This window comes from Vigna unguiculata, chromosome 11 (assembly GCF_004118075.2).
Source record: "Vigna unguiculata cultivar IT97K-499-35 chromosome 11, ASM411807v1, whole genome shotgun sequence".
Lineage (NCBI taxonomy): Eukaryota > Viridiplantae > Streptophyta > Magnoliopsida > Fabales > Fabaceae > Vigna > Vigna unguiculata.
The window spans coordinates 5973929-5999162 of record NC_040289.1 but is presented as its reverse complement, the minus strand read 5'-3'; the positions used below and the strand labels follow the sequence as shown (position 1 = coordinate 5999162).

The 25234-nt window shown below is 32.0% G+C and overlaps 1 protein-coding gene across 3 annotated transcripts; it reads left to right on the top strand.

The window, feature by feature from the left end:
- The first annotated feature begins 1077 nt into the window (after positions 1–1077).
- LOC114170042 (SH2 domain-containing protein A-like) lies at positions 1078–9978 on the top strand. Of its 3 annotated transcripts, XM_028055512.1 has the most exons (13): positions 1079–1463; positions 2463–2654; positions 3036–3245; positions 3380–3469; positions 3936–4013; positions 4116–4280; positions 6407–6544; positions 6626–6769; positions 7346–7629; positions 8429–8591; positions 8881–9230; positions 9509–9595; positions 9692–9978. In XM_028055512.1, exons 1-13 carry the CDS (start codon positions 1317–1319, stop codon positions 9708–9710), a joined length of 2067 nt encoding a protein of 688 aa, XP_027911313.1. In that variant the 5' UTR covers positions 1079–1316; the 3' UTR covers positions 9711–9978. The 3 variants fall into 3 exon arrangements, with proteins under 3 accessions (XP_027911311.1, XP_027911313.1, XP_027911314.1); XM_028055510.1 differs by having other exon boundaries at positions 1078–1463; positions 6407–6769; XM_028055513.1 differs by lacking the exon at positions 1079–1463 and adding an exon at positions 1541–2215 and having other exon boundaries at positions 6407–6769.
- The last annotated feature ends 15256 nt before the right edge of the window (positions 9979–25234 follow it).

The following is a 25234-nucleotide window of genomic DNA, read 5'->3' as shown; positions in this document are numbered from 1 at the left end:
AAAAAAATACATGTTGACCTCTGAAATATTCATTACAGAAATGGGAACCTCCAGAATGATTGGGACCAAATTCATTATAAAAATGGAAACCTCTTGTATAGGGATGAAATTGATTCAATTTTAAAAAAATTGGGACCAAATTGAAACAAAATAACAAATACATAAACTACAATGAAACTTTTCACATCCAATAGTAACACGTGGCACTGGCACTGGCACATCACACTGTCTTTGTCACGTGGCAAAACGTCAGGTTGACACGTGACAATTTTTATTTTTTTAAATTATAAAAAGAAAATTAAAAAAATAAAAAAAAATCACGTGCTAACACGTGGCACATGGTTAATACCGTTAGTGTACTACCAACAAAAATGACCTAATTGCAACGAAATTTCCAAAATAGGAACCCAATTCAGTCAAATAAAAAGAAGGGTACCTACTTGAAATTTCGTTACAAAAATGGGAACCTCTTAAATGATTTAACCTAGTTATAAATATAATTATAGATATATAGTTATAGATTAGTGAAAACACATGCGCATATTTTGCTTTTCTAATTTTAAAAATAAATAAAAATAAATTTTAAATTTTATTATAATTTGTTTTATTTTGAAGATTTTTTATTAAAGATACTTATTTTAATTTAAAAATGATTAATTTTAAAAAAGATTAAATGAATGAAACGTGTATAAATCTAATAAAGGGTTACTCATAAGGTAAAAATGGTAAAATAATTATTTTAATTTAAAAGATGGTTATTTATTTAAGAGTAAAGTTGAAAGTAAAGATGTGGATACTAAAATAAAATATCTTTTATGTATCGGTATATATTATTATTATTATTATAATAGATTTTTAGAATAATAGTTAAAAATAAATTATTTATAAAATAATTATTAATAACAAAACTAAAAAAAATGCGAATAAAAAAATTTACTCTTTATATATAATTTTATATTTATATATAATTATAGATTATTATTATTATTTACGTATAAACTAAAAAGTAGGGAAACAAAGGGCGAGATCGCGTGTTGGTATTAGTTATAACTTGGAAAGAAAAATTCTCCTCTGTGAGCGTACACTGTTGGCGTGCACCTCCAAGCAGGAGATCCGAGCACACAACGAAACGCGCAACCAAACCGTTAGTTTCAGAGCCGAACAAAGGGAACCACCAACAAGGCAAACACAAGCCCACACTTCTTCTGCTAATAACCCCACCAAGACAAACACAAACAGAAAGAGAGAAAGAGAAAGAGAAAGAGAAAGAGTTTCACCATAACGCAGAGAACTCCAACTTTTGATCACACGCAGAGATGGACAGTGATTCTGTGGGAAGCCAAGAGTACTCTCTACTCAAGGATTTAAGACTCCAAATTGAACCAAAGGACGGAACTTTCTCTCTCTGCTTTTGGCTTTATTTCACCACTTCCTCTACATTCCCCTCTACCATTATTCAGCAGGTCTTTCACATTGTTGTTGCTTTTCCCTTCTTTCTGGGTTTTCTGTGTTAGTGGGGCATTCAGGTTTTTCTCAATCTTCTTCATCAACAGTTTTTCGCGATACTGTTCTTTGGAATTTCTAATCGTAATATGGTGTGCTTGGACATTCTGTTTTCCTTGTTCTGTATAATTGGGATAGTCTCGTTTCAGAAAGTTGTGAGTTTTCAAGCTGGTTCTATGTTTTCACTGCTCATTAAATTTGTTTTGGTTTTGATAACTGCTGGACTACTTGAACGTGTGTTTCTCGTGGCTCAAGTTGGTGGTTTAGGCTTTAAGGGGTTCTCATTTGTGCTCTCAAGTCTGAAGTTTGCTAAACCTTTTGCGTTCATTCAAAGTTGGAGTTTTGATAGGATTTACCCAGTTTTTTGCAGAATGTTTTGTTGGTTTACTTCATACTCAAAATCCTAATTAGTAAATTAGAGATTTAGAATTTAGACTATTCGATTATATATTGCTATATATATGATGCTCACATTATACTAGTAATGCCTGCTTGCTATAGGGTTGGGTGAAACTGATTTTGATAGAATTTATTCTGAACTGTTTGTTGAATGAAATTAGAACCGGTCTCATTTTAGTCATAAATTTACATCAGACCATGTGTCTCCTTAGAAAGCGTGAGAATTTATTTTCCATTGCGAAAATGAATAGGGCCTGGAATGGTGAAACCCTCCAATCCTCCATTTGACGCTATGCCATCTCTCAAGTGCAAGGTTAAATGTTTTGATATTTGATCATACAACTTTAACTGTTTAGCATTTAGTTTTGCTTAGTGATATTCCAAGCGATAGGTTTTTCTGTTTAGTATGTTGTCTGCTGTCTTGATACTTAAGGTTGAAAATTTTCACATGCCAATTACTACGGGCAGTAATTTTTTGACATTTTCATAGCTTTTGGGGAATAAAACTCAATTTTTTTAATCATTGAATGGACAGAAATATAAATCAATTTGCTTTGCAGGTTTACTCTGATATCTCTGAAAGTGCTCCTTTTCTTGTTATTGATGATAACAAGAGAATCCATTTGTTACCAGTTGTGCTCTTACACGAAGAAGCTCCTGATACCGGCAATATAAATTCCTGGGCAGAAGTTCCACATGCAACTGTTGATTTTAAGTTTCCTTTGGAAAAATGGGTTCATGTTGGATGTCAGGTATCTTATATAATTATTTGAGAATTACCTTTCGTAAACTACTTTAATGTTTCTTTGTTAATTGTTTTCACTTGACTGAGATGCCATCCTACTACGCTCCTAAAAATGACTTATTTTACCATAAGGCACTGACCCTAATGTGTGTACTCTTCAATCATCGATATTTTATTTTTGCTTTCTGGAATATATAAACTTGGGTATATAATTGAATGAAACAGAAAAGTAAAATCCTTCTAGTAAGATTTTGCATTCCATGAAAGAACTTCTGACAAACAATGGAGCACTTTTCGTTCTGCTACTAGTAGAGCCCATTCCTATCCCTTCCTTTATACTTTTGAACTTTATCTAATTGGAATATCAAATGGCTACCTTCTTGTGCAGGTTTGTCCAGATTATATCCAGCTTCAGATTAATGGAGAGATTGTAGGAGAAAAGTCGTTGTGTTCTTTATTAAATGAAAAATCTGGTTCAAGTGATTTGAAGAAACTGACGTTGGCAAATGTTGGTGGAGATGGAAATAGTGTACAGGGTTATGTGCACAATTTTGAAATATTTCCTAGTATTTCTTCTGTTAAGGATTACCATTTAAAGGTGATTCCATGCTCATATTTTTTAAAGTACATGGTAGATTAACATTTTCTTGTGCATCTTTGTTTATAAGAATCAGCGAAAGCCTTATTAGTTTCTTTGTTGACATTTGACAACTCTGTATCACTTAATGCCAGGACCCTCCTCTGAAGTTATCAATTGATGAATCCTCAGTCTCTGAGATTGAAGAAGAAAGTGATGGTGTTTGGGCTGTTGTTGGTGGCAAGGTAAGAAAGATATTTTATAAAAGATACCCTGTTAATCTTATTTTATACGTCCATCTTTATTGTCATAAATCATAAAGAGAAAAGTCCAGGCTAATCCCTGCATTTTCTGTTGGAGTTTAATTTTGGATATATATGATATGAGGCAATTTATGTATAACATTTTTAATGTTCTTGTAAACCAATCATGTATATGGAAGTTTGCTAGTGTTAATAGTTAAGTCAAACTTTTCTGTTACCATGAAAATAAATATGAACAAATAAAATAGATGATAGAGAGGTGAAACAACTGCTATGTTTCTAGTATTTGCAGACATATATTATTTCTACTTCTGAAAATGTGACTATTAATGTTCACCTTTTCTTTCCAATGCTCTTACTTTTGGGAAATGCACAAATTATTTCCAGTGTTAAAGTTTCCTATAAGTTAAAAATTTAATCTCAAATTCATTTGCATAATTTGTCACAGGCATCTTGTCGTAGGAACTTCTCTATGGATGTTGTTCTATCAGATGCTTTCGGACAGCCTGTAGATAAGGAGAACGAGGTTTGTAATCCTGGCTTTTATTCTGGGCAAGGTAATGGTCTCTGGAAAGAAAAAGGAGCTTGGATTTGCAATATTCACATTCTCATTGTTGATTGTAAGCAGGTTTTTGCTTCACTTTTGTATGCCGATACTAGAGTTCCAGTGGAGAATACAACTGATGATGAAGCACCCCTTTTAGCTAGTTATGATGGAATTGAATTTTCTTCTCATGAAAGACCAAGTAAACTTTTGCTGGGTCGTGCCTCGTTTAAGCTCAAAATATCTCAGGTGAAGATGCCAACAACGAATGTTTGCTTATGCCATCTCCTCGAATTTATCATTTTTCTGCTGCTACTTGATAACTCCTTCCAAATTTTTAGTTGGAAGGTACCAAAATGGCCTATGTTATGAGCCATGCACAACAATTCATGTTTTTATATCATTACCATAATTATGATGACCAGACATAGGCAGTAGATTCATTCAGAAAATATAAAAAATCCTAAAGAACATAATATGGAAGCATCACCATATTGAAAAATTTTATCAAATGGGTGGGCATTGCAAATAGGTGTAACGGATTTTGGACAACACCATTAGGAGTTAGTGAGAGAAGATGATAGAATGAGGCTCTTGGTTAGCCAAAATAGCAGAGGCATCCTTTTGATAAGATAACAAGATATAAGAACAACATCCTCCCCAAAACTTAAAGGGAAATGGCGATGAAAAAGGGTCTGAATTATTTCAATCTAATGTCTGTCTGTTTTTGTGCTTAACAACCCAATTTTATTGATGGTGTGGGCACGAAAGGTTTGATGGAGAACTTCCTTTGGTGCCATACATTCCCAAAATTAGTGAGACAAATACTTGCATGCATTATCACTGCAAGGAAAGTGTATAGGATACCAAAGTGTATAGACCTATTTTTCATTAAATATACCCACGTACATAATGAAAAATCACCAATAAAGGTTTCAAAATACATAAAACTAGAATGTAGTGCTCAGATATTTGAATATACAAAGGAAAATGGAGATGTCATTCTTTTATTAGCTCAATTATGCTTTCCTAATTGACATGATCCATAATGTAAGATTGACAACTTGGATACATTTGGTACTAATAGCTAAAGCTTGGGCTAACCATGATGTCCTAACTCGCATTTATAGGCAGCATCAATCATTTGTCCCATAGTTTGTTCCTACAAGATAACAACTTTTAGTAAAGATACCAGAGACATATAAGGCAAATTCAACCCTCAAGGAGGGAAGAGGATGGTGGTGTCAATGCCATGTGATTTCATCGGGTAACTATTAGCAAATGTGATAGCCATTAAATAACCAATATAGGGGGAATAAAATAGTTAGTGGGAGATACTAGCTATAGATTTACTAGTATGTGCAACCAGAGCAATAGATTGGGGTTTTGGCAACTCTTAGTTCACTTTTTAAAATTCTCATAATTAGCATGGGTGACATGAGGATGATCAATGTTTCAGGAGGTATTTGTCACTATTTCTTTGGCCAAGGGGTGTTTACTGTGCAACCATGTTATCAGAAAATGACCGTGGCAAAAAATGGTAGTGAAATCTTCACCAGTCAGCACAACATGGTCGTGGTGATTATGGCAGCGCATCACGGACTCTTTGAAGACCATGAAATAGTGTTTTGGAATGGACATGGTGGAAATCACTCCGCTACCCCGTGCCAAGTTGTCAGAAAGAAGATGAAGTCTCTAGCCTGCCTGACTTGAGCTAAGACTAATGCAACTGTAATTTCATTGTTTGTAAAGCTGGTCTAGGTCCTTATACCAAACCCAATACTAATAGTTTTATTTTCTGAAAAAAGGTTGGATTGTACTACCCGACCCAAACCTAACTTGTACTTAAGAAAACCTAAGGTACCAACAACAACCCCAAAAGAACTATAGTTTCATTCAACAACCACAATAGCTCAATAAGCCATTGGTGGCGTGCATGTGACTTGTGTTGCAACTCTTTTTCCTCTGTTGTTCTCCATCACCACCCTTAAAGATTTTGTTAAGACATTCCCATGTTCATCATTGGATGTGTGGACTTGGTGACCAAAAACATGGGCAGACCTTGAAGTAATTATAATATGATGATATAAAAGTATTATAATTATCCATATCACTGTTACTCTTTGGACGTTCTGGAACTTGTACATGGTGTGATGCTCTACTTAGAACCAAGGACCATAATATGTTAATTTTATTGATATGGGGTTGTCTTTGTATTTATCGGAAATTTTAGTATAATAGCATATAAGCATGTTTCATTTCAAATTTATAGTGCAGTATGCTTGAATTAACTCTGCTCTCTGTCTGATATTTATGCACTTGAAATTTCAATCCAATATTCCTTGGCACCGTGTAACTATTCTCCTGTCTGCCAGCTTTCATCCAAGTGTGATAATAGGTTCTTCCTCATCAGATTTTGTGTTCCGAAATTAGGGAATTATCCTTTTCTTGAGACATACTCCCATCCAATTCGATGCATATCCAGAAGCCGTAACACAAGATTGTCCACTCTGGTATGGAAAAGGTCAACTGTTCTTAATTTCTCTAGTGTATCTCAATCTTCAGCTTTGGATGATGGGTCCTTGGAACTTCAGCATTCAGGTCATGAAGCACAAGCCAATCCACTAGTGAAGCGGTTTAGAATTGGTCAAGACAAAACACCTGTGTCAGTGAAGACTGACCCCACCTTTGAGCAACCTGATGAAGAATGTAACTCTCATGTCCAGAATGCTACCCAGGTGATTACATACATGATTTATTTTTCAATCTTGTTGTATACATGGATGATCTACCTAGTTGGTTTACTACTGACAGCAGGCTGATTTTTATCATCATTGACAAAATTAGTTTCAGTTTACATGTTTGGACTTCTTAGATTTGTTATTTTAATTTTCTCCATTATCTTGCCTCATGCAAATACCAAAGTATTTGAAAGCACATCAGACCTGCTATGATTTAATTAAGAGAATCAAAGAGTTATAGCTTTGAGCAATGGGTCTAATTCCTTTATTGTATCAAGTAGTTGTCTATCTTTAACGCTTAAAAGTTAAGGAAATGGCCTTGGAATGGTTTTCATTTATGTTCAACATTGAATAGTTCTCTCTAAGGCCAATCTGATATTGTCAGCTAGTCGATGTTCTAGTCTACTTCAGATTCTATTGATACTGATCTAACCTACACTAAAGTGTAGACAAGGCCAATTTGTCAACCTTTACTTGCAGATGCTTCCTTAAATTATTTTCTTAGATATTCTTAAGTAGGTTCTCTTTGCTCTCATTTTCTCGTAACTAACACTGCAAACTTATTGTCACTAGGTTGAAAATGAATTTCCAAGAAGCTTCGATGGAAGGCCGGCTAACTTCAATGAAGCATATGATTCTCCATCTGATTCAGAGAGTATCGGGGAGGGAAATTCACCTTTAAATAGTATGGCAAGTAAAAGATATCCAATATCTGATATGACCATTTTCAAATACTGCCTTGCGAGCTTGGCTGAGAAATCTCTCATACTTAAGGAAATTACAACCTCTGCTCCTGACAAAGAAATTTTAGAATTGGCGAATCATGTGTCACACTATTCAGGATGTTCGCATCATGGGTGAGTGATTTTTGTAGAAGCAATTATGTAACTGCCCTAGCGCCCCCATGAAGGATGGTAAATGGGTGTGATTGCATGTAAATAGAAAAATTGTACCAAGAATCTAAGATATTTATGGATAATTATTTTTCAAATTTTATATCTTTATGAATTCTTAGCTTAAGCTGTTTTGTCCTTGTCAGTTTCAAACATAGTACTCGCTTCTGGTATTCATATTTTCATGTGTACTGAGCAACTATTTTAATGCTAAGGTTTATGAATAACTTTATTATGAGTGGAGGTAACTCTGTGTATGAGTTAAATTTTGGGATTGAGTTAGACTTAAACCAACAGTCCAAGACGAGATACCATACAACCCATGGAAAGAGCCCTTTCGGCTTTAAGTGTAGACAGCAGACCCTCTTTTATATGTATGAGTTGGAGAGAGACAGCAAGGATCAAACTCCACTTGTTAATTAGAGTCTGTTGAATACCAAGTCATTGATAAACTATCCTAAGAGCTTAACCAGGCAAAGGCTCATGAATGGCTTTGTTACATTCTCAAACAATAGTTATAACATCTATAAAACTTGACATCTGGAACTATTGCTTGGTTTCATTTGATTAAAAGATTTGGCACAATAAACTCCAAATGCAAGTTCAATATTCTGGCAAATACATTTTATTCTTGTTCCCAGATTGTATCCTAATTATTCGATTCTCAAATGTGTTTACTTTCTTAAAGGTTTTTTTGAGTATAATTTATTTCTATATCAGAACGTTTTCTCCTTTTTAACTACTGGCTCTGATTCTATATCAGAAACCAAATATTAATTGCCAAGAGATTGATAAGCCATGGAAGAAATCTCTGGAAGGAGATGTCTCTAAACAATCACCACATTCCTTGGGAGAATGGAGTGTATGATATTCAAAAGCATTTCAAGATGATTGCTTGTTGCGGTTCAAGGTCTCTGTCACCTCAGGTTTGTATCTTTTACTTCTTGAAGGAAAGTTGCTGTTATGTTTTATAGAAGTTACTAAATGTTGTCTTGATGAGCTTAATTTCATGTGGTAAAGCATGGCTTTTCCTTTCAGGACTAAGTATCCCCATTGAAGCCTATTATTCTATCATTAATAGAAATATAAGCAAATAATAGTAAATAGAAAGAAAAAATATATATATATATATATTTTAGCGGTCTGAGTTTTGAAAAGTACCAAAACCATAGAAAAATTGCATGCGAAATATCATAATTTTTGCATTTACTGCAGGATCTAAATCTTCTGAGAAAGATCGCTGGATCTCAAGAGTACCTAACACAAGAGAACTTCGAGAAGTTATGGTGTTGGTTGTACCCTGTGGCAATTACAATATCAAGGGAGTGGATAAATCCTATCTGGAAATCCACATCACCTAAATGGATCGAAGGGTTTATAACCAAGGAGGAAGCTGAAGCTTCACTACAAGGTCCCACAGGATTTCAAGAACCTGGTACCTTTGTACTCCGGTTTCCTACCTCACGAAGCTGGCCACACCCAGATGCTGGTAGCTTAGTTGTAACCTATGTTGGCAATGACTACAAACTGCACCACAGGCTACTTTCTTTGCACCAGGCTTATGGGTAAGTTTAATTTATTTCTTCTTCATAAAATGGAAGTCTCACATCGACCAATGATAAGGTCAATTTAGAATATATAAGTTAGTACAAACCTCGCCTTATAAACCGATTTTATTAGGTTGAATTAGACTTAAAATTCACTTCTTACTGGAATAGATTGTTGTTCTTTATTTACTGATCAAAGGAACTAGTCTCTTTCTCATAGTTAGCTTTCATAACAGACACAAACACTTTTCATAAATGCTATCCTTTAACTAAAACATCAATCAAATTTCTTGTAGATCTTATAACAATGGCGATAAAAGAGTTGACGTGAAACCGCTTCAAGATATGCTATTGGCAGAACCTGAGCTGTCTCAATTGGGAAGGTAATTACATAAAGCATTTTCTTAGCTTTTCTTATACACTGAATGCTTAACAAATCTCAAACATTTACTGTATTTGTTTCATCTGCTAATCTTCAGGATAATAAGAAGTCATTAGGCAAATTGTTGCAGAATGTGCCCAACATTCCTGTTAAAGTTGCTTTCAAGGTTGGTTGTCTTTTTGCTAGAAAGACTCAGAAAAGTAGATGGGAGTGGTGACCTGTGTGAACTATGGTAGTATATTCTACAGTTTACTTGTATATTATGAAAAATTAAGATTTTAGGCCTATTATTGTAAACATTAGTGGCTGATCATCTTTATATAAAAGTTGTCGCCACTTATTTGTATTCAATACCAATCAAAGCATCTCTTCTTATGTTGTTAAGTTGGCTTCGATAGGTATTCCTACCCATTGGTTTCGAACCCTGTTGCCAATAATTTCATAATTTTGGTCCTATAAAATTTGTAATTTTAGTTTCTATTTTTTTTCGTGATTTTAGTTAATTTTTAATCATCCATAACCCTGCTCAAGTTTTAGTTTAATTATTTATTAGTGTTTTGTTGCTTTATATATGATAATAAAATTGAGAGCAATCGCATTATTTGTAATTTCTTTTCAAAGAATTGAAGAGAATTACTGGATTGATGATGACGTGGACTTTTATTAAAACTGACAATGACCAAGGCTACCAATAACCAAAGTTTAAGTGATTAAAATTGTGTAAACAAATTCAGAAATCAAAACTATTAATAATTAAAAATTAAGGAAATAAATTACAGAAGTAAAACAGAACTGAAATTACGTTTTTGATTATTACATCATTGAAAAACTTGAAAATTTCTTCACTGTCAAATATTTTTATATGAATGTAAAGAATTATATTAACAGTTGTCAAAATTATAATTTATATTAAGATATCCTACAAAATAAAGTCAAATATAATAAAATAGCTCATGCTTTTATAAAATAAATTAAAAAAATTATAATTTATATTAAGATATCCTAAAAAAAGTAAAGCCAAATATAATAAAACATAATGGTAAAGTAAAACAAAGGCCTAACCACTATTTTGGTCCTTATACGTGGAGGATTAATTTCATGTGATTCTTCAAACTTTTTTTCCTCAATTCAATCTTCATTTTATTTAAAAGGATTCAATGTACTCACTCTCTTATGTTAAATTGGTCTTAACATCATTTGAAAGGTCATCACGTCTTAGTGTAAACCCTCTTCTCCCTACCCATCTTCTTCGACAACACAATCCGACCACTCACCCTAATGACACAATCCCACCACCCAAACTCTTCAAACTCTACACCCATCAGCTTGACGCGAGATTGTAGTGGCAACTTCCACTACACTCCTTTCTCTCGTTGTTTACTTGTACTACTAGAAGAAGAAACCCTCTTCTCCCTACCCATCTTCTTCGACAACACAATCCGTCCACTCACCCTAATGACACAATCCCACCACCCAAACTCTTCAAACTCTACTCCCACCAGCTTGATGCGAGATTGTAGTCTCGTAGTACTAGAAGAAGAAGAAGATAGAGAGGGAAATGACCTTGAGAAGTGACACCTGTGAAAAGGAATTTTCATTTATGATACCTAAAAACCACAAATGTTCATCTGTTCAAAAGTCAATGAAACACAAACATAAATGATAAACCTTAAAAAGAAGAATCGAAGAAGTTGGGTTTGAAAGGAACAAACAAAGATAAAGGAAAAACACAAGAAAATAAAAATGATAGATTTAGAGAATCGAACCACAACAAGGGAAAAAGTGCAGTGGAAGTTTCCACCATGTTCTCAACATCGAGCTAATGGGAGTAGAGTTTGGAGAGTTTGGGTGGTGGTAGTCGGGGTGGGTATCGCTAGGTGGTGGGTGTAGTTAGAGTGAGCGGTTGTGGGTGTCATTAGAGTGGTGGTAGTGGTGGTGGATCATCAAGGTGGATGGTGAGATTTTATCACTAGAGAAGAAAAAAGAGAAGATTGTTTGAACTAACATGTGGTCACTTTCTAAAGAGTGTTAACACCAATTTAATGAATGGATGACATTAAGTCTTTTTAAATAAAATGGGCATTAAATTGACAACAAAAAATAAAATAAAATTAAGGGATCACATTTAATCAACCTTCCAAATAGAGGGACCAAAATATTAATTAAACCTATTATAAAATAGTTTATGTTTTTATAAAATAAATTAAAAATATATTCAAATTGAACTATGAAATCTATTTCTAGTACTACTTGAGATTGAATGAGTCTTAAATAGTAGACTCAACTAGATACTTTTGTTTATGCATGATGATGTTTTTTTTGTCTTTGCTTGATACTTTAACCATGAAAGAACTTGAGTTCACCCATCATACTTATTTTGAACTCTCCCTACATTAAATAAGATAATCCTCGTAATGAGATTCATTAGTAGCATTGAAAATAATATCGTCTACATAAAATTGCACAATTACAAAGTTATTGTTGTGCTCTTTCTAAATAAGGTTGTATCAACCTTTCCTCTTTCAAAATCAATCTCTAAAAGAAAATTGCTTAGCCCATCATACAAAGTCCTGGGAGCTTGTTTTAAACAATACAAAACCTTTATAAGTTTAAAACATGTTTTGATTTAGAAATGTCTTCAAAACCTATAGATTGTTTAACATTCGCGTCTTTGTCAATAAAACCTTTTAAAAAATAACTTTTGACATCCATATGATAAAGCTTGATATTTTCGAAATGGGAAAGGCTAATAAAATGCTTCATGGAGCAAAAGTTTGGGTGAAGTCAATATCTTATTCTTGATTGTCTCTAATAAGATATCCTTTAATAATTGTTGATACTCCCTAATATTCTCCATAAATATTCTTTGTTATTATAATTGATTTTGTTAGCACAATTATAATATATGTTATAATTATGACAATTTGTATAGATTATATTTAGGAATGTTTTAAATGTAATTAGCATAGATTAAGGTAGTTAGTTATGTAATCTTTGTATATATATATATATATATATATATATATATATATATATATATATATATATATATATATTGTGGCTAGAACAATAATAAAGGGGCAAGAATTACATTGTCAATTCTTCTTTATTGTACTAGAGCTTTTTCTGATATCATCAAAATGACGGACGAAGCAAAGGTGAGAAAGACAATCTCATCTTATGATATAACTACTGAAACAACACTAGAAGCCTTTTGATGCATGTTCAACTGAATAGGGAGAATTATGATGAATGGGCTCAATCTTTAAGAACTTCTTTGAGAGCAAGGAAGAGTTTGGGTTCATAGATGGAACAATAAAAAAACATATAGAAAAATCCCTAGATCTTGAAGACTAGTGGACTAATAACTCTTTGTTGGTATCATGGATAATGAACACCATTGAACCCAAACTGCATTCAACGATGTCGCACATGAAAGTAGCGAAGGACCTGTGGACAAATGTCAAGGAACGCTTCTCAGTATCTGATGGGCCATGTATACAACAACTTAAAGAAGATTTGATTGAATGCAAACAAAAAGGAATGACCATCGTTGCATATTATGGCAAGTTGAAGAAGTTGTGGGTGGATTTGGCCAACCATGAAAAGACACCTACATGTACGTGTGGCAGATACACCTGTGACCTCAAAGCCAAATTAGAAAAGAGGCGTGAAGAAGAGAAGATTCATCAATTTCTCATGGGTCTCGATGAGGCTACTTATGGGATAGTGAGATCCAACATACTTTCTCAAGATCCTTTGCCGAGTCTGAATAAAATCTATTCAATCTTGGTTCAAGAAGAACATGTGAAAAATGTTACTTGAGGCAAGGAGGATCGCAATGAGATCGTGAGCTTTGTTGTTTACAATGTAGGAAGAAGTCATGGCAGGATTGAAAGTAAGGACCGAAACATAATATGCAACAATTATAATCGCTCTGAACATGACTTTGAGAAGTGCTTTAAAGTAATTGGTTATCTTAAGTGGTGGGGAGAACGCCCTCGAGAAATTGGACGAGATAATAGTCGTGGGAAAGCTAGACAATAAGGAAAGACTATGGTTTCTAAAGGACGTGGTATGGTGACTAAAGCAAATGCAACACAAGCTTGTGTGCCCAGACCAAAACCTAATACCACAATAATCGATGTTGACAACTCTGCTACTGGTGGGCTGAATGGCGAACAGTGGTGAACTTTGGTGAATCTATTAAATAATGTCAAATTAGACACTACTGAAAAGCTAACTGGTAAGCATAATTTTACTCAATGGATTATCGATATAGGTACTTCTCATCATATGATAGGAGAGCTAGGATACTTGACTAATGCGAGAAATGTCTTGGAATGCCTAGTAGGGCTTCTATATGGAAAAAAAAATTTTGCTGCTAAGGAAAGAATGGTGGTGCTTAGTTAAACATTAAAATAAGAAATGTTCTCTATGTGCCTAACTTGAAATGCAATCTGATTTCAGTATCACGGCTTACTGATGAATGAAGTTGTATGGCTCAATTTACTGACAAATTTTGTGTTTTCAAGGATTGTGTCTAAAGAATGGTGATTGGAACAGGTGAACGAAGATAGGGGGTCTACTATCTTCAAGGAATGACTTTTGTTACCACTATTGTTGTAAAATCTAAGAATGATTTCAATTTATGGCATATAAGACTTGACACCTTTCTTGTAAGGTTATAGAGCTTATTCCAAATATTGGTGTTAGTAGAAATAATGCAAGGTGCAATAAAACTTGTGATGTTTGTCTTAGAGCAAAGCAATGTCGTGAAACTTTTCCTTTTAATATTAATAAAGCAGTGGATATTTTTTAACTAATTCATTGTGACTTGTCGGGACCCTATCAAGTTGTGTCTAATTGTGGTGCTCAATATTTTTTGACCATTGTAGAGGATTATTCACGAGCTGTATGGATTTATTTTTTAGAAGAAAAGAAAGAATTTTTCACACGCTTGTGTCAATTATTTTCTATGGTGAAACGTTAATTTAACAAGCAAGTGAAAGTTTTGCATAGTGATAATGACACAAAATTTGTTTGCATGGATAATTATTTTCAAAATCATGGGATTGCACATGAAACATCTTGTACAAGAACCCCTCAAAAAAATGGGGAGTAGAACGAAAGCATAAACACATTCTCAATGTTGCTCGTGCACTACGCTTCCAAGCATATCTTCCTATTAAATTTTGGGGCGAATGTGTTCTAATTGTAGGATATGTAATCAATCGCACACCCTTAGTTGTATTAAATGGAAAAATTTCATATGAGATGCTCTATATCAAACCATCATCTTTTAATCATTTACATGTGTTTGGGTGCTTATGTTATGTTCATAACCAAGACACTAAAGGGGAGAAATTTGCAGATCCTAGTCGGAGGTGTGTTTTCTTGGGATATTCGTATGGTACAAAGGGTTGAAGACGGCGTGCTAAAATATCGTCCACACGGTTGTGAGGTTTTGTGACATATGCCATTTGCAACATATACCCCTATCCCACTTCGCTTGCTACTTGTCACACCTCAGGTACACCTTATCCTACAACATATTATGTTAATTATGACAAGTTCTGTGTACACCATAGACATTATTTGGCACTTGTCAGTGTAAGCACTAAACCTAAGTCATTTGTTGAATCCATGAAAGATGACCGATGGAAGCAAGCCATGCAGACCAAGATATAAGCATTGGAGAATAATGGGACCTGGACGTTATAACCGCTGCCACCTGGCAAGAAAACTATTGGGAGCAAATGGATTTATCGAATAAAGTATAAATTTGATGGTTCGGTTGAGCGGTTCGTTTAGTGATACTAGAAAATAACCAAGTTGAAGGACTTGACTATACTAAAACCTTCGCTCTTGTTGGAAAGATGATAATTGTGCTTACCTTTCTAGTTATTGCAGCTGCTAGAATTTGGGAGCTTCATTAAATGGATGTTCACAATGTTTTTTTGCATGGAGATTTGCAAGAAGAAAAGTATATGAAACTTCCTTTAGGATTTCGATCTGGAATTTCAAGCAAAGTTTGCAGACTTCACAAGTCATTGTATGGCTTGAAACAAGCTCCTTGATGTTGGTTTGCAAAATTTATTAGTGCTTTGAAACACTATGGATTTACAAAATCTGCTTCCAATCATTCATTATTTACACTGCAACGTAAAAATGTGCAACTCCATGTGTTGGTCTATGTGGATGATCTCGTGATTTCTAACAATGACGATGTTGCTATCAAAGCCTTCAAAACATACTTGTGTGCATGTTTTCATATGAAAGACCTTGGACCGATGAAATATTTTCTAGGCATTGAGATGGCTCATAACTCTACTAGAATCTTCTTGTGTCAACGCAAATATGCGATATTATATTTGAAGTAGGATTGTTAGGAACTAAGCAGGTTGGCTCTCCCATAGATCCCTAACACCGCCGATCTTTAGCTGAAGGTGCTCTTCTTCCAGATCCCAAACAATATCGAAGGTTGGTAGGACGATTAATTTACCTTTCTGTTACTAGGCCTGAACTTTCTTATTGTGTGCATACAATTGCACAATTAAATCAACATCCTCAACAGAAACATTGGGAGGCTACCCTACGTGTTGTGCATTTTTTTGAAGGCTAATCCTAGACAAGGAATTTTGTTAAGTATTGATTGTGATTTACAACTTTATGCGTGGAGTGACTCAGATTAGGTTGGTTGTCCTTTGACTAGAATTCTCTTACCGGTTGGTTTATTCTTCTTAGTAATTCACCCATCTCATGGAAAACTACAAAAGAACACATTGTGTCTCGTTCTTCTGCAAAAGTAGAATATTGTTTTATGGCTACTACCATTTGTGAGCTAAAATGGCTGAAGGAACTCTTGTCATGTTTTAGTATCAATCATCATAGCCTTATAAAAACTCTAATATGATAATCATTCTGCTTTTTACATTATCGCTAATCATGGTTTCCATGAGCGAACCAAACATCGAAGTGGACTGTCACTTTGTCCGTGATGAAGTTTTGGGAGGAATTATTGCTACAGGTCATGTGCCTTCTCATGCTCAACTAACATATATCTTCACCAAGGCTTTAGGGAAGACCTAATTTGAATGTGTTTTTTCCAAGTTGGGCATTTGTAATCCATATACCCCAACTTGAGAGGAGTAATGAGATATTCCTTAATAATTGTTGGTACTCCCTAATATTCTCCATAAATATTTTCTGTTATTATAACTGATTTTGTTAGCACAATTATAATATTTGTTATAATTGTGACAGTTTGTACAAATTATATTTAGGAATGGTTTAAATGTAATTAGTATAGATTGAGATAGCTAGTTATATAATCTTTGTGTATATATATTGCGGTTGGAACAACAATAAAGGGACAAGAATTACATTGTCAATTCTTCTTTAGTATCATAGTGCTAATATAGGTTTATTTCTTACCACTTTACTATCTTACTTTTTTTTTAGGCTCATCGTGTTTCAATCACACTTTGATCAGATGGAGGAGGTACCAAAGACAAGACATCACTTTTGGTGAACTAGTTTAGTTTTTCCTCCATTGCTGGAATCTAGTTTTATCTAATAGGGATTCATTTATGTTTTTCCACTCTTCTTGCTTTTAGCTGCTAATTTGCATCTATGTAAATTCAAGATCAAAATCTAACAACCATCAATTTGAGAAAAGTTGTTAAATTTTATATTTACGGTTTCTTCAATAATCAAGGTATAAGGGTTATAAATTGTTAAATTTTACATTTTGTTGAGGTTTTCTTAGTGAAGAGAAATTGCGGTATATGTAATTTAACTCACAGAATATCTAAAACTCTCTATTTTTGAACTCAAATCCATGGCCACTTTGATACTTTGAGAAATAAAAACCTTGCTTCTTTAATACCCAAATTTTCTTAGGTCCTTTCCAATTAACACTATGGTGTCCAAATTTACCATAATGGGAACAAAAACTTATTTTCTTTTTATGAGGACTGTTATTATGATCTTTCTTTCCTTGAAGATCACATCCAAGTTCACTCTTATCCAACACATGACTGAAGGTTGAAACCAAAAGATTTTGAGCTTTAGAGCTCTCAACAAATTTTTTGAAATCATGCTTTCAACATGTTATCTTTTCCTCCCAACTGTTGGTTTTGACTACGTTTAATAATGTAATTTGTTTTAGAGTAGATACTTTCTAACAATATGTAACTTTGTGAGCTTATCTAATATTGCATAGTTAGGCGATGGTTTTCTTCAAATTATATGTCAATCTTTTGTTAAAAAATATAGTTAAAAGGACTCTTCCTTCTCAAGTTAGTTTAAGTAAAGTAACATGCAACATAATATATTAAGGAAAGAAAATTATTAAACATATCTTGTATAGGTTCATCTGATAGTGCAAAGTGATTCCAATTATTGACCAACTAGTAAAGTTTCATTAGGTAAACTACTCTTGCAAAGTACAAATAAGTACTCTTTCATATCATAATCATTCATGGCTAACCTCGTACAAGTATTATTTTGTATCATAGCCATTTCTGAGTAACCCTATCAAGTATTCTTTGACACTTAACATCTCTTAGCTAAAAATCCTAATTATTTCTTCAGATTATAGCCACCTTTGACTAATCTTATATGAGTATTGTTTAAATAACTAGCAACTCATGGCTTAATGTGAGTATTCTTTAAACAACAAGCAACTCCTAACTTAAGACAAAGAGAATGTGTTTTGTGATCAACATGTCATAGGTTTCGCTCACTAGAGATGTGTTGCATCATTCTCCATTTACAAGGATAAGCACTCTTTACTATTTTTCTAAAGGTTGAACATAAATCGTATTCTTTCAAAGCTTCAAGGAACCAAAAAAATTGGAAGAGTTTTAGCACTTGCAAATAATTATTTTTCTTGATGTCTTTTTCTTCATAAAGAGTCCTTAAATAGGTGCTTGAAGGAGCAATTGTTGCTATCTCTTTTCTGGCTATTGAGTTTCTTTGAACTCATTTTGAATATCTTCTTCTCTTCTATTCTATAACAAGTTTGATAATTGATAAGATTTAAATCTACTTCATGCATCATTAATTATTCTTCGTGCAACATCCTTGATAGCTAATAATATTTATCTCCCTGGGTTACATGGTGTTTTATCCAAGTCATGATAAAAACGCACATCGTACATGAAAAATAGATGGAACTGTTGAACTATTCTTATTTTAGGACAATTGGTGGACAAAGAAACTTACCTAAATCCTCTAGAGATTTTAGAATGCAATTGCATTTAGAGTGGATCTTGCAATAGATGGTGAAGACATTACCTGTAACATGGAATTAAGCTTCAAGAATATCTAGCTTAAAGTTTGTTTGCACTTTCATCTTATCATCATCATCACTTATAACATGAAGTGAAAGAAACCATTTAGTGCTTAGTCGTTTTATCGGACAAAGCACTCCCATGATCCAGTCTTTTTAAACGTCGATCAAACAAAACTTATTCATATAGTTAATGAAAATTATATAGTTGTTGAATTTTATTCTAGCAATATCCGAATACACTCAACATAAATGTTACATAGTATAGAAAAATCACAAAACATCTCTCCATTCAGAAAATTTCTACACCATAAAATTAAAACAATCATTTGAACAAATTCTCAAGTAAAAGTTTCATTCCATTTCTTCATATTTCTACATCATTCCAACTTTATTATTTTATTTTTTTTGATCATATTCTCTTCAAGATATCGCATAAATTTAACCAAAAATTTCTTCTACATGATCTAAATATTTGTCCTCATATCTCACATTAATATTGAACACACCACATGCGTTCAAAATACATTCTCCTCCAAAAATTATAAACCTTCTTTAATTTTATCCATTATAAACACAAATATGAACAAAAACAAAAAGATAAAAATCTCCCTTTACATTCCACATCAATATAAAATGCTCTCTTAATACTTTTGTCCTTCAAAAATTATCAATATTTTTTATTTCCAACCATAACGTAAAACAGATATGAACAAAATAATAAGAAAAAAAAAATTCCTTACATTCCACATCAATCTTAATCTGAGAATAATTAACATCATCTACCCTCAAAATGCTTTTCTTGCTAAAACATTTTCTTTTCTTTCTCTCCAATTCTAATTAAAACAAAATAATTATAATCAAAATAATAAACTACACAGAAACATCTCTTATCTTTTTTCTTATAGTATCTATACTTTCTTGAAATATTTTTCTTGATGAACATTTATTCCTTTCTATATCTATATATTTCATTTTTCCTTCGATATCTTTTCTCAATTTCCTACATTTATACGTAATTTTGTTTTTTAATTGACATTAATATATTAAAATTGCTCACGGGCTAATTTTGTTTCTATAAAATATCTATATTTTCTTAAGTATATATAATTAATTTTAAGTATATACTTTTTAACTAAAAAACTTTACATACATTAAAAGAAAAGTTAATCAATACTTTTGTCGAAGGTAATTATTCAACCGTTTCTCAATATTACTCTTTTACTTAATTTTGAATCCTAATTTTGTTTAAAATTATGTCATGTTGGCTTTTACTTTAAATTGACGTTAATATCATTTAATGGATGTTACATGTTAGTATATTAAATTTTAATATATTTTTTCTTTTTTTCGTAAACCTTTTTTTATTTTTTCATCTCCTTCCTTCTCCTCCCTCATTCCATCCCTCTTTCTCTTTCTCCTTCTCCTTCCTCCTCCTCTTCCACTACACCACACCCACTAGCAAATTCTCTCCACACACAACATTAGTCAAATTCATTCTGGATATTTTTGAAAATTTAGTTATCATTGTTAGCAAAAAAAAAAAAAACATTGTTTCCATTACTAGTGGTGCTTGTGGGCATTAGCCTTGTGTGTGTGAGAGGACAGGGACGGATCTATAAATACAAGAAAGGGATTATTGAAAGGAAATAAAAATTAAATCACAATACATAAATACATGATACTTCTTATTTAAGTTGGTTGTGCACGTTGTTCCTTCATGTCATAAAATTTATCAACCATAGAGTTTGTATCAAACTTCTCAACAATCCTTTTCTCAATGTAGGTAATCAAACAATCAACTAGAAATTCATCTCCCATATTATTTCTGAGACAATTTTTAACAATCTTCATAGCTGAAAAATAGCTCTCAATTGTAGCAATTGAAACAGATAGAATTAATACCAATGAATTAAACGATCAATTAAGGGATAAGTCAAATATTTTCTTGTTTTCACCAATCCTTGACATAGCTTAGAAATTTTAGATAGATTTATCATTTCAAAATAAAATGGAACATCAAGTTCATAATGTTGAGCATGTATTCTAAGATGCAACATTCCCTGATCTGTAAAATCATCGGGATAAAATTTTATTGCCAAATTACAAATTTTCTCTCCACATCAAATGATTGTAAGTAATTTCACTATATTATCACAAAAATATACTATTAAACTTATGTAACTCACAATGGGTTTGTGTTGACTTACTTAAGCATATTTTGTTTTTTCAATTTATTGTGTATATTTATTACTATACAATCAAAGTGTATTGAGTTGGCTCATCAATTTATTATAGTACAATCAAAGTGTTCACCTATTTAACTAAGCATTACTATAAAGATAGTTAGTGAAAATCAAAGTGTCAATCTATATAATTGGACAAACAAACCAATTAAGCATCTAAACATCCATACATTATTTAACAACATTCTAGTTTTTTAAAAAATCAAATTGTCAACCTACATAAATAGAAGTTGTCAAACTCACACTTAAAAAACTTTAATATTTTCCAACCCAACTAATGATGAGTCAAGTTAGCATGAGTCAGGTTAGCAGATGAATTTGAATCCATTTTGACACTTTAATGTACTAAATATAGTGTAACAAAATAAAAACATGAAAATTATGAATGTAGTTGGTAGATATGTTATGCAATAGATGACAACAACTATCCGAAGCTAATATTGAAAGAGGTGGAGAATAAGTAATTCATTATATTTTATCAATTCATTAGTAAGTAAAAGTTTTGCAACTTATGTTGGTGTTTTTCATGAATACATATTAACCTTACAAGAGTCATGTAGACAAAATATTTTATCTAATTTTATCGCACTTTGGATAATTGACATATTTGAATAATATTTACACTTTATAGTTGATTAATTTAACTTATTTAAAATAGTTTATTTTAAAAGTTTTATTGATAATTTTAATGTTAAAGTATAATTATTGGCACAAACCTACAATACTTTCTTGTATAACCTAAATGTCTTTTTTTGAAAAAAGGAAACAATGATGGAGGTATTTCAAGAACTTTTATTTTAGTTTAGATAAAATGTCCAATTATTCAGTTTAAAATTTTGATCAATATGCCATATAAATTTTTTAGAATCAATAATAGCTAAAGTATTTGAAATTTAATGATAAATTTAGATTCTAATTTATTAATTAATTATAATTTTTTTGTTAATGATAGAGACTATTTTAAATATCAATAATTTTTAATTTATAAAATATTGTTTAACTTAGTTAATATAATAACTAATTATCTTTTATCACTAAACTAAGTTGCTACTTATAGAGTATTTTGAACTTGATCCAAGTGATGTAAATGAATTATTTGTGTCCTAATCTGTCTCTGCTACCAAGGAAAATTAGTGGAAGTGTACATGATCGATCATTATAGAGAATATCTTATTGTAGTCATTACTATGCTTCTAGTTATTAACGTGTCTTAGAGCTTGTTTAAACTATACATGTTTTTCTTTAATATGCACACCTTTTTTATTTCTTTTTTCTGAGAAGCCTTCAAGTTGATGCATGTAAATCTTCTTATCTAAATCTCCACGAAAAAATGTAATCTTGATTGGTCAACAATATATATCAAGTATTTTTCTAGTAGGCATATGAGGCAGAGAATACCTTCTTAAAAATAAGAGTTAGGGTATAAGGCTTTGATGTGTCAAGTTGTTAATCATTATTATTTTCAATTGATTCATTGAGTTAGGGGACATCTTCCACCTTTACACATACACACTACACCACTTCATTCTAAGTTGCTAATGTATGTGTTTTCTTTGTCCTTGTACATCACTCTTTCATTGAATATCACATCTCTATTAGGAATCATCTTTTTGTTTTCATTATTCCATTGGTTGTAACCAAACTCATTCTCATCATAACCAATGAAAGTGCATACCTTTGATTTGGGATGAAATTTTTTTCTACCTTGGTCACTATTATGCAATTTTGTCTCATCCTCTACCAAGGCTTTCCAAAATATTGATTATAACAATAAATTTAGTTTTCTAATTGTAAAACGTTTAAGTGCTCAAATGTATCAACAAACTCATTTCATTCTTTTTGTTAATGATTCTAAAAACAAAATACTTTTGTGGGTTATAATTATCATTTGTTTTTCTCAAATAATATTAGAAGGTTTTGGTATTGTCGTGGAGATTCTATTTTCTTTACAATTATTTAGCTATTCCTTTATGGGATTAGAAATTGTAAAATCTTATAAACATTTGTAATCAATTCATTTGATTTTTTCCTTTTTCGAAGATCAACTAATATATTTAAATCATAAATCAGATATACGAATACCATATCCTACCCATCTGGAAGATACTTATGTTTCAAAAAGTATATCCATACATTTTTATAATGATCACCAATAAAAGCCACAAATTATTGCTTCCACAAATGACATTTTTTTGTAGTTTTGTAAGAAGTGTCATTCTTTTTACTAAACATTTGTCATTACATCCTTTAAAATCTTCTAATGCTCTCCATGTTGCGTAGCATCGGTCAATTGGCCTATTGAAATTAAGTTTTTTGTCAAATCAAGAATATGTCTAACATTTTTAAACTCACATACAAAGTCCATTTAACTTAATCTCCCCTACACTTTTACCAACAATCTCACAATATTTCTCATTATATCAAAGTAAACATTGTCAAGGATTCTAGGAATATAATTCTCAAAGAATTCTTTATATGAAGTGCCATAAATGGATGCTCTAAATCCTAACACATAAGACTCTTCTTTTTCTCTTCCCAAGGTATAAGCAACATCTTCCCATGCCTTCTCTAGATTCTTTGTTGCATTCTTCCACTATTTTTTTTTTTGCCTAAATTTTTCACAATTAAAATACTCAATTAGTTGTGGGAACTACAATTATTCTTGGACATATACCTCATTCATGTATTTACCACATCCATTTCCTCTAGTTAAATTTTCTCACTCTATGAAAAAATTGAAGAGTTTGGAGATTCAACTAGTTTTCTCTATTAAATCATTTCACTAAGGATTAGACCATGCATATCATTGAATCTCAATTTGATGCTTCTTGATTAGCTACTTTTAGTTGTGACAATATCATTTCAACTTTCAGTTAGAGAAGATAAAAGTATCAATGATTGCACTTCTTTATGAAATTTAATTCCAACTAAACTCACTGATAGACTATATTGAGTTCATTAAGATGTGGCACTACCAATGCATCTTCTATGTCCGCAAATTACATAATTACCTCATCAAATGAACTTTATTTAAGGCTAATGATTTTTCATACACATTACTCAAAGTCTCTACAAGAACCATTGTGGTTTTTTTGTTTGCAATATTAATTGCAACATTGCAAGATAACATGACTCAGATGATTTTGAGGTCAAGAAGATCCCAATATTCATCCTTTAATCCCTCTTATTTGTTCCTAAGGAGAGGTTAATACAAATTTTTGTTAAATAGATAATATTTTATTTTACATCTCCCAAAAGTAAAATTTTGTACCATTAAACTTCTCAATTTTAACCTTTATTTCCTATACAACCATTTCTCTCACTCAAATTTGTCCTTATAAATTTTTTAGAATTAGTAAAAATTAACACCAAAGCTAATATACTAGTTAATGAGAAATTATGAAAAAAATCTTATAATTAGATTTATAACATATAAAATAAATATTGAACAATTGCACACAAAATTGATAGTGGATTTAAGTTAACTATGCATATGTACCATGTTGATGTAGATATATTATTGGTAAAGGAGAAACAAAATATATATACAAACATTCAACTCACAATCTAGTTACACTTACGAAATATAAATAATATTTTTCTCCTCAAGAATTTTCACTCTCTCACATTGTTTTCTTTTCTTGTTTAATTATTTATTTAATGTAGTTATAACATGATATTATTTATACATACACATGCAGAGCTTATAATCCTTGCATTTTATTTTCCTATTTTTAAGTATTTCTCAAATATATTTGTTTTCTTATTTTGCCTCAACAAAGGAACAAATTCGTCCATTAAATTTTGCTTTGCATGATGTCCAACAATCTCCCACTTAAAGACTAATTTCAATTTGCATTTACACTCCATAATGCAAGAAGCCTTCACATGTTTTCCATTCTAGTAGGCTAGTGAAGTACAACACAAGTTCAATTTCTTAATGGTTACTTCATTTGTCAACATAGTTATTGGATTCTTGTTTATATTATCACCTCATCTTGAACCAAAGATTTGGTAGAGTGATAAAGGATATTGGGGTCTTCTTGACAGGCAAGCCCTCAAAGCTATTTGTTTGACATTATGGAACTCTATCCCG

Coding starts and splice junctions, on each gene's coding strand:
- LOC114170042 (XM_028055510.1), top strand. CDS start 1,317: ATGGACAGTGATTCTGTGGGAAGCCAAGAGTACTCTCTACTCAAGGAT. Junction 3,470..3,935: donor GGGCTGTTGTTGGTGGCAAG/GTAAGAAAGATA, acceptor AATTTGTCACAG/GCATCTTGTCGTAGGAACTT. Junction 8,592..8,880: donor CAAGGTCTCTGTCACCTCAG/GTTTGTATCTTT, acceptor CATTTACTGCAG/GATCTAAATCTTCTGAGAAA.